Source organism: Hippoglossus stenolepis, chromosome 13 (genome assembly GCF_022539355.2).
Source record: "Hippoglossus stenolepis isolate QCI-W04-F060 chromosome 13, HSTE1.2, whole genome shotgun sequence".
NCBI classification, from domain to species: Eukaryota; Metazoa; Chordata; class Actinopteri; order Pleuronectiformes; family Pleuronectidae; genus Hippoglossus; species Hippoglossus stenolepis.
The window spans coordinates 6,247,563-6,265,962 of record NC_061495.1 but is presented as its reverse complement, the minus strand read 5'-3'; the positions used below and the strand labels follow the sequence as shown (position 1 = coordinate 6,265,962).

Below are 18,400 nucleotides of genomic sequence, written 5' to 3'. Positions count from 1 at the left end.
CACTACTGTGCACACTGCCTGCTTTCGTATCTTGGATATTTTGGTATCAGTTCTGGATAGTGGAAAGATGGATATACACTCTAAAGCCCAAATGTACTAATGCAATCACTGTACCATGCAGACATATCCCCTGGGTATTGTAGTTCTTTCAAAAGTAACAAACATTTAAGATACATATATTTCTAAAATAAGTCATTTGTCTGCAAGTGTTGAAAGACCAGACATTATATCTTCCGACGTGTTATTTTGTGGATGTTAAATGAGCAAAGTGAAAAACAGTCTCCTCCAGCAGATAGAGGCTCAGATGCTGCCATTATGTTAGAAGTGCTTGGCCTTAACAAAGACGGATGTCATCGTATGTCCACCAGTATGGTTTAGGTTAAGGTTTTTTTCCGGATCTTAAACAATGACAGGAGTTCAGCTCATGAAATTGGCTGAGTAGTCAATCAAACCGAGCAGCCAGCGTGGTGCACAATAGAGGCCATACAGTGTAATACAGTGGGGTTGTGTGTGTTATGTCGGTGGGTGTCACAGATATATATGAGTTACCCGTCCATGTGGGGCTACATCTGCAGCACTGAATGAGTGGCATTGTTGATGACATGACACAGATGTATGACCGCTGACAAGTGGATCCGCTCGCAGACAGTAACGGTGGCATCTGGTCAGCTCTGTGTGTGTGTGTGTGTGTGTGTGTGTGTGTGTGTGTGTGTGCATCAGTCTTGGGTCAGAATGGAGTCATTGTACGTCATGATGCTACATTGACCTTGACTCCAAATTCACAGAGACATCTACACACACACACACACACACACATCTGTGTTCCTCACATCCTGTCTCTGCAAACACAACTCTTATCTGCATTTTATCTGTTTTGCCTCTTTTCCTCCTGTGTCAAATCATGAATAATGAAAAATATGTATTCGATTTGATTTGAATGACTTCATAGAGCGCGTTGACGTCCACCTGGTCAGTCTCGATAAGAAAACAACGTTGACCCTGTTGATGCTCTAGACTTTTATCTGCTGTTGTGAGGGAAGTTATTATAGCGCCATGTTGATATTGGTGGCTTATCTGATTGGTCCTCCTTTGTTTTTGCCAGAAAGTTTTCTCTTTGAATGGTCACTTCTTGCCCTTTAGCCCCCCCCCCCTCCGATGTTCTCAACGTCTCCTGTCTTAGTTGTTTTTCATCACATTTTTAAACACTAATCAGTGACCTTATTCAGTATGTGAACCACCTGAATGTTATCACTTTAACCCTATTATAAAGATTTCCATATTTTACCCAAGGTGATGTCGTGGACAAAAGCAAAACAAAAACATGTTTGTGCGTCTGCTTGACTTTCTGAATCATCTAATAACTTCCTCCTTCTCTTTCCCCCTCACGCAGCGTCTGAGCCATGCGGCGGCTTTTTAGATGCCAGCGATGCCGGATACATCACCACACCTGGCTACCCGCTGGAGTACCCGCCCCACCAGAACTGCCGCTGGGTCATCACGGCCCCCGAGCCTTCGCAACGCATTGTCCTCAACTTCAACCCGCACTTTGAGATAGAGAAGCTGGACTGCAGGTAAGGAGACGTGTGCTGGAATGGATGGATCGATTTTAGATGAAAGACAAGAGATGAATGGAAAAACAGAGAAAAATAAAAGTATGGATTAAGAGATGTGAAGTTGCTCGGAGGTTGGGTCGAGGAAGTGTTCTTTTACTTCGGTCTCTGCGGAGTTTCTGTCTCCACCAGCTTGTCTCTGCATGTGTGAGAGTTGTTGGGTGCATTTGGTGAACTTCAGCCCACTCTCCTCCTGTTTTTCTGGCTTTTGCTATCCCATAATAATCACTCTGGGACCTCCCTCGGTCCCTCGCCTCTAATTATCAACGTCTAATTACAACACATTTACTGTTCCGGGATGGTTTTCACACTTCAAAAAGAATTAAACACAGATTAGAGGATTTGTTGTCCAGCATTGTGTTTGGGCTGTTTGGCTTTTGTTGCATGGTGAGACTGAGAGAGCGGCAGGCGATGAGGCAGACAGAAAAACAAACAGCCACACTGAGGGAAGGTTACACAGGCAACAAGCTGTCAGAAAGTTTAGAACAACACACATCTTAATAATAGCACAGCACCATTGAAAACATGGCTATATGATGCATCAGAGAGGAATTTGACGGAATATTAAAACAACAAAAAAGGATTAAATGATAACAAATATATGATTAGAGGGATTATGGAGCATGTGAAATGGTTCCTGGCCCAGCTCACATAATCCCCTTTAAACACAGACTCACAGGTTATGGGCTCAACGTTTAATAAAAATAAGTCTGCTATGATTTTCAATAGCCGCCATACAGGAATCAAAATGTTGTAACCATGAAACACAGTTATTAGTAACCAGGATGCTTGTATTTGTCCTGAATACATAGATTTGAATAACCATATCCTGAATATGACCAATACCAGGATCAGCCTCATAACTGGGATACTAGTGGCCCAGTCACTAACCCACTCTGAGAGACTGTCAATCCATCCTTCACATCAGAGGCACCACTATTTCTCTGGAATCTAATGGGCACTATGAATGTATGGGGCTGCAGACACAAACCCACTGTCACAGGCAGGAGGGTAAACACTCAAATCACACACACACACACACACACACACACACACACACACACACACACACACACTTTTACCCTATCTCCCGAAACGTCCCTGTTCCGGTGCTTTCCCATCAAGTTATTAACATTTCAGGCGTATCAATTATAGATCGTCAAATTCCCCCACTCAGATGTACCAAAATCATTCGGACATTTCTTTGTTGGAATCTAAGCATCAATATTTCACCGGCTGGCTGTTTGTTGAAAGGCTGAACCGTTGGAAAGGCCCACTGTGCTTTGCTCTGTTTTGTCTCCTTCTGTCTCCATGTCCTTGTCATGTACGCTTTACAGTTCTAATGCATGAATCAGTTTGATGCATTAGATCCTCTCTCTCTCTTTCTGGCTGCATCCTTCGCCCTCAGTCGTCCATGTTTTCTTGTTACATCTATTTAAAGGCCAGTCGGTTCCCAGGGGCAGAGAATCTGGTTGAACCCCCAGAAACAACAGGCTCTGATTTATGAATTATGCACATACTGTATTTGTGCCTTTATGTTTATGGTCTCTTACTTTTTCTTAGCTTTTATTCCCGTAATGACGAGTCACATTTTTTAGAGAAGCGATTCTTCAAACTTGTGTGTGTGAGAGTGAGATATTCTCAGTGTTGGTGGCAACATCTCCAGCCTAATAGACTGTTATTTACAAGTGACCCACAGCACAGAGCTATTTAGGTCTTCAGGCGCCCAACGCTGCGAGTGAGTTAGTGTGTGTGTGTGTGTGTGTGTGTGTGTGTGTGTGTGTGTGTGTGTGTGTGTGTGTGTTGTGTGTCGAGGGGTATGCTGAAATTGAGCTGTTAGGTTTCGGAGGGCAGAGAGGCCAAAGAGAAGACGCTGACTGAGTGTGTGTGTGTTGGGGACGTGGGTGGGTGGGTGGGGGGGCAGACATACATACAGTATGTGGTCACCCAGTGATTGTCAGCAACAACCCTGACACACATGCGTAGGAACGCACACACGTATACACCAGCGTCTCCGTCTACGTCTCCTGCTGTCAAATATCGTCTTTCTCTGGTCTGTCTCTAATTGTTAACCCATTAATATCTGGCCTTTTCTCAGGCCCCATAATTAAGAGTGTATACCTCTGCAACTACAGGGTCTATATGAATAATCATGTCAACAGTCTATAAAGTTAACACCTGTGAGATTTCTGCAGAGGTGTAAGCATCAGTAAATGAAGATTGAACACAAAATGAAAAGTCCGCCTCAGAGATTCAACATTTTAAAAGTGAATATCCACTGTGAAATAATGCAGTTGTAGCTCAAAAACCTCTTGTAATCCATCGCACAACATGTGAGCATTATCTGGGCCACGACAGAGGTTTCAATCAACAATCATTCCGAATCATCAAATCGATGTAATGTGGTCATTAGTTCACATGCTCATTTTTCAAGCTACACACGGGCACACACTCATCTTATTGGGACGGATGAGTCATCTATACAATGACTTCGTCTGCTTCCGCTGTGTCTCTGTTCATCTCATCAAAAACTCAGGAAACAGTTTAACACAACAATCATATCAACGCATCGGCTCACACACTCTTGCACTTGCACAAACACCACTGCCCCTCAGACGAGAGTTGCTTTATTACCGCAGGTCGCGATAGTTGAGGCCATCTCATCTATTACGGCCCTGATTGGAATTTAAAATGGTAATCTGTAATCTATAATGCATCACATTTTGTCAAGCGCTCCTCTGGCTCTGCGGGCGAAATCGATGGAGAGGTGGTCACAGAGAGAGAGAGAGAGAGAGAGAGATGTTTTCATTAAGATTCATATACAGTGGCCATTAAAGTGCAGGGAGACAGCTGAGGGAGGGGGGGCGAGGCGGAGGGCATGTTGGTGCCCCTGCTGAAATGAACATCTCCACGGCTCATCATTAGTCACCATGACTTCCCTTTGCCCATCACATGTCACGGCTCCACATCCGTCCATCACTGGAGACAGGGCTCACTTATCAGCCGTATCTCCTGTTCTTGTGTGTCTCAAAACCACATGATGGACGGATACAGAGATAGAGTGACATTTCTATGGCTATGGTCAAATGTGTATGAGTGTGTGCTTGGCCTTTTGGGACAGATGAAAGGAAGAGGTGGAAATATGATATTGTCGTTCATTATTATTGGACTGTTGCTTTGAAGAGATAATTATTATGCTGGCATGTTATTGGAAGTGGGAAAGGTGATAGTTCATGTTTATTTGTATTAGTACATTACAGAGCAATGGGTCACATGTTTGTTGTCGAGGTGATACTTACTGCTTCTGTCATAATGGCTGTTTACAATTATGAATGCTGGTTATGATTCATATATTGATATTGAGACTTGAACTAGAGTGTGAAGGGTGCAAGCTATTTTAAGGAACTGTCACAGGAACAGTCTCTGATATTAACAAACAAAAAACAGTGGATTGACAAAACACAGAGACCGGAAACAGACTTCAAACACGACTGACAAGTAAAAACACTCATTTATTTTTAAATTATTTTTTTTTTTTTTTAAATGCTTGTGAATTATCAGCTGCCAATTTAAGTTTGTAAAGTTACATTTTGCCATTTAGCTTGTTGTGTATCTTGTGTACTTTCATTTGTGGTTATTACAGTCGATGTCCCTTAGCTCCTCACCGAAACTAGAGTAGATAGTAACTTAACCACAAGTTGGTTAAGTTGGTTATATTTTGTACCCATTGGCCTACACATCTGTTATGGTTCAGGACTGTGACACACACAGTACATGAGAACAGTCAATCCAGTGCTCTAACCATGCAAATGACATATCGAATTCCTAAACTCTGCACAGTCCAGTTCTTTGACAGTATTTTTACAGTGCTTAAGTACTTTTTGGTATTCACAGAAAAGAAGCGAAGCAATGCTCTTTCCTGAATTTAAATCTCTTTTATGCAGAGTCATCTAACAGAAAGTGATTCTCCATGTGGTAAAATTCTAACATGGTTAAGATCAGAGAACTATGACAGAATAGTTTTTTTAAGTGTGTGAAGCCTTTAAAGGCTGCGGTTGGTTGTCTACTTCACATTTTCCTCTTAGCTCACTGCCCTGCTCTGTCTCTGAGAGCAAGATCTCTATTTGGACTGTCTGGAAAGAACGTGTGTGTGTATATACACTCACTCACACACACACACACACACACACACACACACACACACGGCAGCTCAGGGAAAAGTGCAGCGTCAGGGTCCGTTGAGGGCAGGCTCAAATCATCCTGACAGCTACCTCCTCTCGCTCTCCTCTCCTCTTTCCTCCTGGCTCTCTCCCACTCCTCACCCTCTCTCGCCTTTTACTCCTCTCTTCCAATCCTCACCCCTCCCGTCCCCCTCACCACTGCCCAACGGACCCCATCTATCATCTTTCATCTGCTCCTGCGGCCTTCCCCCTGTCCCACCCTCTGTTCCCTCCTCCTCCCTTATTCATCACCTCAACTCTCCCTCCGTCCCTCCTCCTCTCTCTGGTTCTCTCCTTCCCTTCCCTCCTCGCCCTCTTAGCTCCGCAGTGTGCCAATCTCTGACAGCCTAGGCTAAATCATTATTCAGCATTGCATATGAGAATTCACCGGCAGCGAGCCAAATGCCACACTCTCCTCCCCGTTTGCCCTCTCCCTCTTTAAAATGCACCTATTCTTCTCTCTTTACCATTTATAGACGTTTCCTCCGCCTCCATCCATCTTCATCTTCTTTTATCCCCCAGTCCGTGTCCATCCATCACTTAAATTCCTTTTCTATATGTCTATCACTTTTTCCTCATCCCCTCTTCATTCTCCACCCTCTCCAGTTCAAGTCAAGTCAGATGCTTTCTGTAATAGCGATATGAGAAGCATATCTGAAACGTAAGCGTGCTCAAACAGGTGTAGAAATGCACACACAGGTGCCAGCGTTTTTTTTCTGACCTCTAAAATAAACTCGTACACAGTGGCCATGTGACTGTGGAGGCAGACAGGCAGTTTCACGGTGATGTGGCTCACACAATAAGTGGAGTAAAGCAGTGAGTTAAGAAGTGATTTATATGACAGAGAAGCTGCAGTCAACGATAATGGTTTCACTAATGATTTAGACCTTGTCTTTGTATTCTGCCTCAATCAATCACTTAACTTCACGCTATAATCTTCTCTCCTCTGCTCTCCTCTCGTCTCCTCTTCTCTCCTCTCCTCTCGTTTTCTCTCCTCTCCTCTTCTCTTCTCTTCTCTTCTCTTCTCTTCTCTTCTCTTCTCTTCTCTTCTCTTCTCTCCTCTCCTCTTCTCCTTTCCTCCCCGCACACCTGACTAGCAGGTGAGTGTCCTGTGAGGACACGACAAAGGGAAGGGCAGCGGGGAAAAGTGATGTGATGTGACACTGGCCCGAGGGCAGGAGGGAGGAAATAAAAGATGGAGGTAGAGATGAGGAAAGTATATGACAGAGGGACGAGCAGCATGTGGAGTGACAGTGGATGTTCAGTTGCCGGCTGTGGGCATTTAGCAGCTGCTGCATGTTTGAATTAGCATCATAGTGAGTGTATCAGCAGGGGAGTCATACGTCCAGACAAACATTTCCTCATGCAGACTGTTACCAAAAACAGCACAGGAGCCACATTCAAGCCATCAGCTGAATAAATGTATTATAGTAAAAACATTCACCTGAATAAAGCTTATGGTCCCCCAACTGTTCATTTGTAAGTAATACCTCATTTACCAAAATTAGAAGGTATACCCAGTTTTTTAAAACATATTCCCATCACAAGTAGTGGAGTTTAACTTTTTTCCCCCTGGTGCGTCATGTGCGACCTCACGCACTGACCCAGGTGACACGTTTCCATCACTGCTGATCAGAGCCGGAGCCGATAAAAACCAGTGTCTACTGCAGAGTCATTTGACCCTGGTGTGAATGCAGATTGAATCCATTCCCAATGTGGACAAAAGCCAGGTGCTGGTGGGTGTCAGGGGGGTTTTTGACCCAGGGAAGGGGGTTAGGTCAATAGCTGTTGACTGGATTCAAAAAACCAAAAACGTTAAGAGGTCATGTCAGAGTTGCTTGCTTTTTTCAAATCAGGTTGTAGATTGTCTGAGTTCCCAAGAAATGTGAAATTTTTTTAATTGTTCAATGGCAAGATAGTTTAAGAGCCCCCCCCCCCGGCTCTCTCTCTTGCTCTCTCTCTCACACACAGACACACTCATGTAATAATGATAATATCAGTGCTCTGATTTACAGACGCTCCCTGAGGCCCAGGCCGTCCTAATCAATGTTTGTAACTGTAATGACAGTAAGTGTGTGTGTGTGTGTGTGTGTGTGTGTGTGTGTGTGTGTGTGTGTGTGTGTGGCCGGGTGGGATGGTTGGCTGTGTTTGTCTGTGAAGGACTGACCCTGATCAATGTGTGTTAAAGCCATAATGAGGAATCGATTGGTTCTCCTGGAGACTGCTGCTGCACACACACACACACACACACACACACGCACACGCACACACACGCACACAGACACACACACACACACACACACACACACCCACACACACTGTCCGGCAGTAATAGGCCTATTACTTGATAACAGTTAAGTCAGTCATCCTCCTCTCTACACTCTTTATTAACTACTTCAGTGACAGACTGGCCGTGGCTGCTCGGTGTGAATGTTGGTATTTTATCCAATATTAATGGTCTTCTGTATTAATTGAATAAAAATGTGGCAGCGGCTTTGACAGCATTGATTAGGTGTTGATGTGAATATAAAGAACACTATTTAAGACATTAGCTTTCTTATATTGTGTGATAGTAACTCACGAGAGAAGCCAAGGTGGTTATGTTTTTGTCTGCAATTGTTTGTCAGGTAGTCAAAATTAAAATGTGGTTTCATAAGGGGACCGGCAGGGATATGTGCTCTAGTGAGCACCATTCTACTTTTAAAGTCCTTTATCTCCAGGGATATGTTCAGGAACAAGAAGTAGGAGTAAGTGATAAAGACTAGAAACAATCCCTGATCTACAGCCTGTCGTGCCTTGTGGGGATTATCAGTGCTGCTCGAAGCATCTTAGTCAGAGGGCTTGGCTGAATCCACCACCTCTATAATTGTTCTTGTCCTGACAGACCAACTTTACTTCCCTGGAAACCACCATAAATACCTTTTATGGGAATTTAGCTTGAATCACGTTGTGTCATTAGTTGACTGGCGCAGGAGAGAGTTGGTGCATGTGTAATTTCTTGTAAACGGTTTCAGTTCCTATAAAAATGTTTGTGTGGGGCCACCCATGATTTCACTTCCCTCGCAGCGAGAAGTACACGAGATGATGGCATGGTGGGAAAAAGAAAAACAATTAAACACAGGGAATGTTGTCCCTATAAATAAATACAAAAAACACTGTTGGAAATTTAGTATAGTTTCAATTCAGTTCAGTTCAAATTATGATTAGACTTTCCCTGCTTTCGCCACACAAACTTGATCATTGAGAAAGACGACATAACACGTCCAAGGAATTCAAATTTGGATGAATTAACAACTTTTGTCCTTTATGTTTGAAGAGACTTTAATCCTCTCTCTCTGGTTTTCACATTGTGCCAAACGCTCACACATTACTGCGAGTCTGGCCTGCTGTCAGCTTTCTTTAGTGTGTGTTTGTGTTTCCGTGTGTGTGTTTGTGTGTCTACAGTGCAGACGCTCTGTCTGCGGCTCAGGGCACCCCCGATGTTTGAAAGAAATGTGCAGGTGTAAGAACACAACTCCTCTCTGACCTAAAGGGAGAGAGAACGTGTGAAAGGCAATTAAGACCCAGGCAGAGAGGAGTGTCCGTATCTCAGCCGCTCTCTTGGTTCCCATCAGAAAAAAAGACTTTGGAGAGCCACCCACCCCCAAAGCACACAAACATAAATCTCACATCATGTCAGTTCTTTGACATCCACATGTTTGCTAGTCTACAGTTCCACTTTCACAACTCAACACAAACCATGAACGCTCAATCCTTCTGTACGACCTTAACTTCCCGTGTTGCAGGCTTTGGAACAACTATTTTATTTTATCATCATTTCCCTTCATGCGAGCAAGGAAAAATAAAAACCCAGTACACAGCTTGTTAACAAGCGTATTTCGGGGAAAAGTGTGGGAGAAACAGGTTCAGGGTTTTTGTACCTCCCCGTGGCAAGCCTCGGCAAATCACTGATTGGCTGCAGTGAAATATATTGGGGGAGCGGAGAGAGAGAGACAGATGATGGGATTAAACAGTTTGTTAGGAGCTGTGTTCCTCCTACACAGCGACAGATTGGGAGCCTCAAACCCTCCTATAGATCCATCTGAGTCCATGGCCGCAGGCTCCGTGTGTGCATCAGTGTAGTTTACATGAGAGACGGATGGTGTGTGTGTTTGTTTGTGCAGGTGTCTTGTGTGTGTGAGTGTGTGAGTGTGTGTGCTGACTTAGAACAAGCAGCAGGGCTGTGGGGAGCGATGGAGGGACACCTGTCTCTGTCTGTCTGAGGGGAGGTGTTGGCAGAGGCGAGTGCAGTGTCATGTTCTCCCTGTGACGGCATCAACCCTGTGATCGTTTTTGGCTTCGTTTTGTCTTCACCTGACGAACGAGCACTTTTTCTCAAACGCTCTCCAAAGTGGATAAAAGCTGCCAGGTCGGGGTTTTTAACAGTGGACGTGTCAGGCTGCACTGACACTGACTCACGAGCTGCGTAACTGTGTAAAGTGCAGCAGCCAAATTTCCCTTGGCTCTAACCCGCTCTATGATCAGTCACTTTTAATGCTAACAAGGCCAATCCCGCTGCACAGCTGCTGCTGTTAGCCCGTCTCTATGTTTATTGTGTTTGCTGATTTGTGATCATACAATAATTATATGATTGATGTCAGCACTCTGAGAATAAGGCTACAGCCACACTACTATGCTTTAGTTTAAAAATAGCGTTCTGTTTACTCCAGAGTTTTGGCTCCGTACAAGTTTAATTCCTCTTACATACTAACAAGCCTGAAAATACATATCACATGACCATTTAAATACACTGGGCGTGAGTGTGCTGGTGTAAAGTCATGTGCGTCCTGCTGGACATGGGAACTGTCGCCAATTTCTCAAATAACATCTCGTCTCCTACACACGCAGGATGTTGTATTATTGTAAAATACAGAATTTTACTGCACATCAGCTGTTGGCAAAGACAACAGGGTCAGCAACACTTATAATTGATTATCCATGTTGCGTTCTACAGTTGTGGCCGAGGCTGGTTGTTTTCTTATGTGACAGGAGCCTGATGAATAAAACAAAAGCTACGTCGTGACCGTAAAGTCTGTTGCTGCCTGTCCAAACTAAAACACAACAGAGTTTTCAAACTAAAACAGGGGCCAGCAGCGTTTTCCCAATGAAAAGGTAATAGTATGCATGTAGCCTAACTGTCTGCCTGGTTAACAGGTAGCAGTGTGAGCTCTGATCAAATCACAAAATGAAATACAGCAAACACTATGATTAGAGCTGGAACCGTTTCAAATGTGTTTAGAATGGATCTCTCTCTGTAGCCTGTCTGTCTTTCCTTCTCCCATCAGCGCTGTTAATACAACACAGTTTTTAAACTCAAATATTCACAAATTCAAAAATTCTCTCCCCCCCAACCTCCTCCTCTGTGTCTCCCACTCACTGGCTCCTGGCCACTGGTTATGTGCCCGACAGCACATTAGAGAGAGAGCTACAGATGGAAAGGGGGCAGAGGGAGAAAGAGAGAGAGAGAGAGAGAGAGAGATCGGTAGGAAGACAAAGAATGGTTGGGGAAAAAAAGGGGAAAGTGATGAGAAGTGAAACACTGAGAAATAATTATAGGAGGAGTGAGCCAGGAGGAGGAAAATCTTGTCCGGATACCAAAAAGCCGTTAAACAAAGTTGTCATTTCGGAAAGGAGGAGGAGGAGGAATCTGTCGCTGGGACGAGGCGGCGTTCTCATGGGAAAATATGACAAGTACACGCGCACACACTCACACACACACACACACACACACGCACGCACACATGCTCGCAGCACTGTGACAGCTTGGGTCGTAATTGTAGTGATAGTTTCCACGCAAAGCAGACAGAAAACATGATGGGAGAGCTGGTGTCGTACAACCCTCATTATGTCGGGAGCGTTCTCACCTGTCAGAGTAAAACACACCCGCTGTTATGAAGACACTAACAGACTCATCTGTGTACTTGGCAGCAGTTTGTGAAGCTAGTACTGGGCTCAGTAGTCATCCAATACACTCCTGTTGTCTGCGTTTTTACGGCGCACAAGACAAGATGTATAAGATCTGGGCCGAACGTAATTTAACCCCTAACAATCTGATCGTAGCTGACATTTCTATACTAACACCAACACTGCAAATCAGATAGGTAACACCTGAGGAAGGGGGTTTGTGTAGAACTTCTCCTTGGCAGTGCAAATACACTTTTTTCTTAAAATACAGTTGATATGGATTCTTGGCGTCTACAGGAGGAAATAACGTTGTTTCACAATCTCGTAGCTTGTGGTGAGTCTACCTTGGATGGTTAAAATCATCATGGCTGATAATCAAAATCTCTGTTCAGAAAATGAACGAGATTTTCACTTGTGTAACCGCACTGCTGAGCTCTATTCATGAGAACAAATAGCTGGTCCCCACTTGTCAAACCACTAACTCTAGGGTTCTGACTTGTTTTGTTTGTTCCAAGATTAACGGCTGGGGTTGAGCACGTCTCCATGACATGAACACAAGCCAATGTGATTTCCCCGTAAGTGAAAAAAAAAACCTGCGTATCGTGTGTGTGTGTATTTTGGCTTCTGGGTTCCGCATAACTCTGGACGCGTGCGGACAAATAGTGAAAAGATTAACACCCCTTTTATATGTTCATGTATCTTTAATGTGAGCAATACCCTGTGCTTCACTTTTATCACCTCGCGGTACATGATACCTTCATCTGTTGACGCACCGGGAGGTCCTCTGTCACTGGCTTATTATATATGATGTATTTTTAAAAAAGTATATTAATGTTGCACCCAAAGCACACTTCTGTATGGAAGAGACAAAATACTCTGAGTTGTTTTTGCGTAATTATCTGATTACTTTAGAGAAATGTAGAAAGCTCAGTATCAGAGCAATTCACAGTTCTGTGACCAGAAGTGATCGATTCAGAGTCCGTCGATAGTTTGTTGCTTTGCTCCCTAGTTGAAATTGAACTCATTTAACTTGGAATCAAACGTCTTGTCCTCCTTGCTGCTCAAGGAATTTATTCCTAGGAAGCTATTTTAGAGGCAGGCAGGTGGGTCTTTGGTATCCAGACACAGAGGCAACACTCCTGCTGTGGCTCTGGAGATAGGTCCAAACATTTGGGGTCAGAAAACATGAAAGAAACAGGAATAAAACAGGAATAAAAATAGACTGAAGTCTGTTCCTTCCTTTTAAAGAACAAAACAGTCGCTGGTTGACTTTTTGTTACTAAGGTTTGATGTTTAGCAATAGTAATATATGTGTAATGACGTATATATAAGTAAGCAGATTTATTTGTATAGCGTATTATCATACACAGAGGTCATTAAATGTGCTTTATAGAAAAAACATTCAAAACATTTAAAGAAAAGTCTGATTAAAGTGCGGTAATAAGTGTTTAATATAAGTGATATATACTTATATATATGGACAAGTGACATATATGATCATTTAGATTTGGACTTACTGAGGTCTATACCTTCCTTTAATGATCATGTTTATCATGAATTAAGGATTATGGAATAACACAGTTTCTTTCTAAGAAACATGGAACCAGGAAATGGCAGAACCATCTTAAATCCATTTTAAAATGTGTGAAGATGTGAATCCCAGGCTGAGTTACAGACATTGTCGATATAGACCAGAGCAAACATGAAAACTAGAATAATTCGTTCCACATCACAAGTTTGAGGGTTCATCCCTAGTTCAAACAGCTCCATTAGATATGGTGTATTGACTTAGACCCTATAGTAGAAGATATACAAGATTTTCTCGTTTCTACATCTATTTTCTTGCACAAGTCTTGTCAAGCTGATCTTTTTTTTAAAGCAATGCATTCTGTTGCTTTACAGATATGATCCAACTTGTGATTTACTATTAGAATAAAAGGTAGATAATGAGGCGGCGTAGTTGTGTGAGAGTGTGAATCGTTTTTCTTTGGCTCTTTTACACTGCTGCACATGTGACACCACTTTTTTCTCATGCAAGCTGAAAGGGAGCATGTCATCTCACATTCGCAGCAGTGTAATCCATAAACTGGTGTTCTGTGGGCCGTGAAAGCTTATTGCAGCTCGAGTATATAATCACTCAATTACAGTGCATTTACAGAACTTTACAAAAAGAGGGTTTCACTTTCCATGCTGCCTTCTGCAGGTGGTTCTTGTCCTCCTACGCCATCTGTACACTGTCGATGAGGCTGCCGCGACTCATTTGAATTGTAATGACACCCGTGCCTCTGCTGATAGGAACTCTGCTTTCAGTAGTCCCTCGAGACACTGATAGATGCAAACAATTTGCTCATTGCTTCCCTTTTTGTAGCCAAATCCAGTGCAATGTCTGCCAGGTGGAAAAGAAAACAAATAAAGAAAAAGACGAATAACATCAGAATCAAAGCAGCTGGAGAGGATTTAACAATTTCAAAAACTCAAATTAGAATTTCCTGGTTTTTTAAGAATGTTTATAGTGCAGGTGTTGAATTTCAGTCTGATCTATTTAATCGTTCTCGATATGTAGCTAAGAAAGACGTCATTCTTAAATGTTTGTTTTTCTTCTGCAGGTATGACTACGTAGAGATCCACGATGGAAACTCAGAGTCCGCCGACCTACTGGGGAAGCACTGCAGCAACATCGCCCCCGCACCAATCATATCGTCGGGCCCCTCGCTCCACATCAAGTTCGTATCGGACTACGCCCACCAGGGGGCAGGCTTCTCGCTGCGATACGAAATCTTCAAAACCGGTAAATGGATGCTACTTGTGCTGTTCTTCATGTTTTCCCTTGAGCTTTGGAAATGGTATTAGAGTTGAGATACTTGCTGCACAGGTTAACACTGTTAAAAAAATATAGGAATATCACATTTCATCTAGTTTCATCTAAAAAAGGATTTTAAAGGACCACATGTAGGATTTTAATTAATGTTACTGCCAAAGATGGACATTTTGGCTTTGAATTTGAATATTTCACCTGACAACAAGAGAGGCACTGGAACACGAAGAAGTAGATAAATAAAGTAAATAATTATATAATATATATTATATATAATAATAGTTCAATTTGCAACCCCTCGTCCCTGTTGTTTGTTTGTTGGTTTGTTAGTTTGTAAGCAAGATTTCACAATAACCTTTAACATTTCACCGATTTCTTAGGGAATCTTTTTTGTTCCTTGATGAAAAAAATCTGGCATATTTAGCGGACTAATATCTATGAGTGTTTTAAATTTCGTGCAACTATTTTTAAGGAATTGAAGGGGCACTGTTTGGCCTCTAACCCCAAAGCAGAGTTATGTGCTCTACTGGGTGTCGTTCTAGTTTCGGTTGATTTTGCCTTCATGTGATACTTAGCAGTGACGAGTCAGACAGGAAACGTGGGGAGAGAGAAAATGCAACAAAGGTGCACAATCAGAATCAAACCGTGCACGTTTGCAGTGATGTAGCACACGCTGTAACCATTCAGCCGCCAGTGGGCTCTGTGCCATTGTTTTCACTCAGTGTGATACTCCACTACAGGGTCTATATTTTCCACGACTCTCAAGAGGCACATTATCTCTGTAAATGACTCTTACACGTGGACAGATTTTCAAAATGAACGGGGCATGATTTTAGCAGAGTTTCACCTTTACAAATGGGTTATTAGGAACTGTATTACAAGCTACTCACAGACAAGTCAGCATGCTTCATTAGGTGACCAAGCCCCATTTATCTCCCTGGTGTCATGGGAGACACAGAGAGAGCGACACGAGACACAGCTGAGGACCCTTGAGAGCCCCTTAGACTGTCCAGGCGAGACATCTCTCCCCTTCATGGCACTTTGTGTGCGTGTAGATGTGTGTGTGTGGCTGACATGGCTCCCCTTCACGCTGCCATGGGTCAGCCAAAGCGAGACCAATTGAGATCAAGGGCGAGGGAGACAGAGGGGCGCACAGTGTTGGCCCCACAGCCATCTTGTCCCGTTCCCCCTGAAAGCATTCCACACATGCCTGCTTAATTGAGTCCTGAGCCCTGTTCCCCTGTGTGAGACACACACACACACACTCACACACACACAGGGCTGAGGTTACTAACACAACACGTGCGGTTGTCAGTGTTTCTCACTTGCTGGCACAGGCCTTTTGGGATTTTGTGTGTGTGTGTGTGTCCGTCGTTTGCGCTTAACACCCGCCGGACCATAAAACAACAACAGTGTCAGTGCTCACATCCTGGTAGCCTGGGATAGAGAGAGGGCAGGGAGAGAGATTTGGTAAATTGATGAATTGATTTTGTAGTTTTTTGACATTTGAAAACCCACCAAATAATCAAACATGAAACTCTGTGAGTCAGTTAATATGAAGCATTTCAGTGTGTTTTGTCTCTATAGTTCCCTGAAAGACCTCTTGAATAAAGATGGAAAAAAGCTCCATATTGGGACAGGAAACATTCATGTGGGGAGACAAAATCTCAACCCGTCTAATTTTCTGATAACATTCTTAAAAACATAAATACTATGTGATAGTGGCGTATTTCAGTCAGCTTCAGTGTCCAGTGTTTCTGGTGTTTTCATATTTGATGATGCTTTTTCTTTTCTTGTCTCGGCTCCTTTTTCCCCTTGACTGAATATTTTGGGGGCGGTCCCTGACCCATTCCCGCCTGTTACTTGGGTCTGTGTTTTCGAGAGAAGAGAGAAGGTTTGCGTGTGTGTGTGTGTGTGTGTGTGTGTGTGTGTGTGTGTGTGTGTGTGTGCATGTTGGAGGAGACTGCCCCCCTCCACTCACTGGGTGTCCTAATTACTCGACCCCTCAAAGATTAACAGTCTAATCAGTCTGGAAACACGCACATGCAGATACAGAAACACATATTTACCATGGCATACAATCCTAAAACACAGCAGCATGTATATATATCTCCTATATGTTTTACACACAAACATGTACGGATTATAATTAAAAAAAGAATATCAAATACTGAATATAGTAAATATAGAATATACTTTGATCCGCCCACACATGAACACAAACTCATGTGTATGTATAACACCCATCATTATTTGTGGGTTGGCTGCACAAACAAACAAACAAACAAAAACTAGGCCCTTCACATGCAAAGCACTTGATTCTGTTTACAGCTCTTTTACTATGGATACTGTAGTAATATCTCAGCCAATACGAACACAGCCGCAAGAATATGACGGCCAATCGCATTTTACTGTCTGGGCAGTGAGCCCCCAGCTGTTATTGTGACCCAGAACTCACCAGACACACACACACGCACGCACACACACACTAACACACACACACACACATATATGAATGCACTGATGCAGGCTGATTGGTTACTCATAAATGCAGGGGAGCTGGCATGTCTGCTCGGAAACATTAACTCACACGCACACACGCATACTCACTTGCATTGACTTGAATTAATTCCCTGGAGACTTTTCTGACTTCTCCTTACCTAAACCTTAACATAAAATCTTAACCCCATGTTTGAAGTTTTTCGTACCCTGTGAGGACCAATTCTTTTTAATTACATGGGAAGTGAGTCCCAAAGTGAAAGTGTGTGAACAGATTTTTATTGAGTAACGCACACACACACTCCTCAGGCGGTGTAATGTGGAAGTGATTGTGACAATTCTTCTAATAACTGCTGTTGTTTACATTCTGCCCAGCGCCTGCAGGCATTTCCTCTCTGCCTCTGTTCGACTGCACATCAAGTCAGTTTATTACACAAGTCCAACCAATCACAGCGCTCGCTCCTCCCTCCTCTGGCTTTCATTGAGCTAAGAGGATCCAGATCTGGCCCAGCGATGATTGGAAGGTGCTCATTGGGAAGATGTAAAGTCACAAATACTGGAGGAATGATGGACAAATGCACACTAAACCTAAGCATGAGGCAGAGGTGTATTGGACTTCTGCAGTGCAGCACATTGAGCCCTTTTGAAACATCTTCACTCAAATAGTGCTTTGTTTACATTGTGGTTTATAGGACGTTATTTTTCACACTGCTGATGGAGATTTTACGAAAGGCATACGTGATTAGTGTACTTCTTTTCCTTCTTGCGTTGAGTTGTTTTCTATGTATGTCACTAAAGATGACAGTGTTTTGAGGTACGACAAACTGAAAATGTTCCAAGATTAAAATTTTATTCAGATGTCAAAGTCAAGGGAGAAATTTGAAAACACAAGTTGATTTTGTACTTGATGGATAACCTGCCTTGGATCAGAATGAGGAAGTAATAAAAAAAAGGTACAAAACGTATAAACGGAGCACAGCTCAAGGTCTTCAGATGATTCTCACTCCCTGGAGAGTTCAAATCACACAATCTTCAGTCGTACTTGGACCCTTCCTCCTTATCCTCTTCCTCTTTTTGCCCTGTACACAAAGACAAACATGTCAGACTGTGATATCAGCTGCAGTGACCGTGTTGCATCATTGAGTGTAAAATGATATGAGCATGTATGAGTTGTATGTGAGCATAGTGCACAGTACATACGTAATTGTCACGGTTTGACCACTCAGGGAAAAGCTGTAAATGAATCTGCATCTCCCTCTCTGCATATTCATAGTATATTGCCTGCTCCTCTTTGGACATCGACTTCCACTGTG

The 18,400-nt window shown here is 43.1% G+C and overlaps 1 protein-coding gene across 4 annotated transcripts in view; it reads left to right on the top strand.

Annotated features, from left to right (window-relative positions):
* Window positions 1–18,400, top strand: part of LOC118120307 (neuropilin-2) — a 91,534-nt gene that overhangs the window by 12,857 nt on the left and 60,277 nt on the right. For all 4 annotated transcript variants that reach the window (XM_035175108.2, XM_035175106.2, XM_035175107.2 and 1 more), the window contains exons 2-3: window positions 1,391–1,571; window positions 14,380–14,561. In XM_035175108.2, the coding sequence (XP_035030999.1) occupies window positions 1,391–1,571; window positions 14,380–14,561 (363 nt within the window). The remainder of the gene's footprint in view (window positions 1–1,390; window positions 1,572–14,379; window positions 14,562–18,400) is intronic.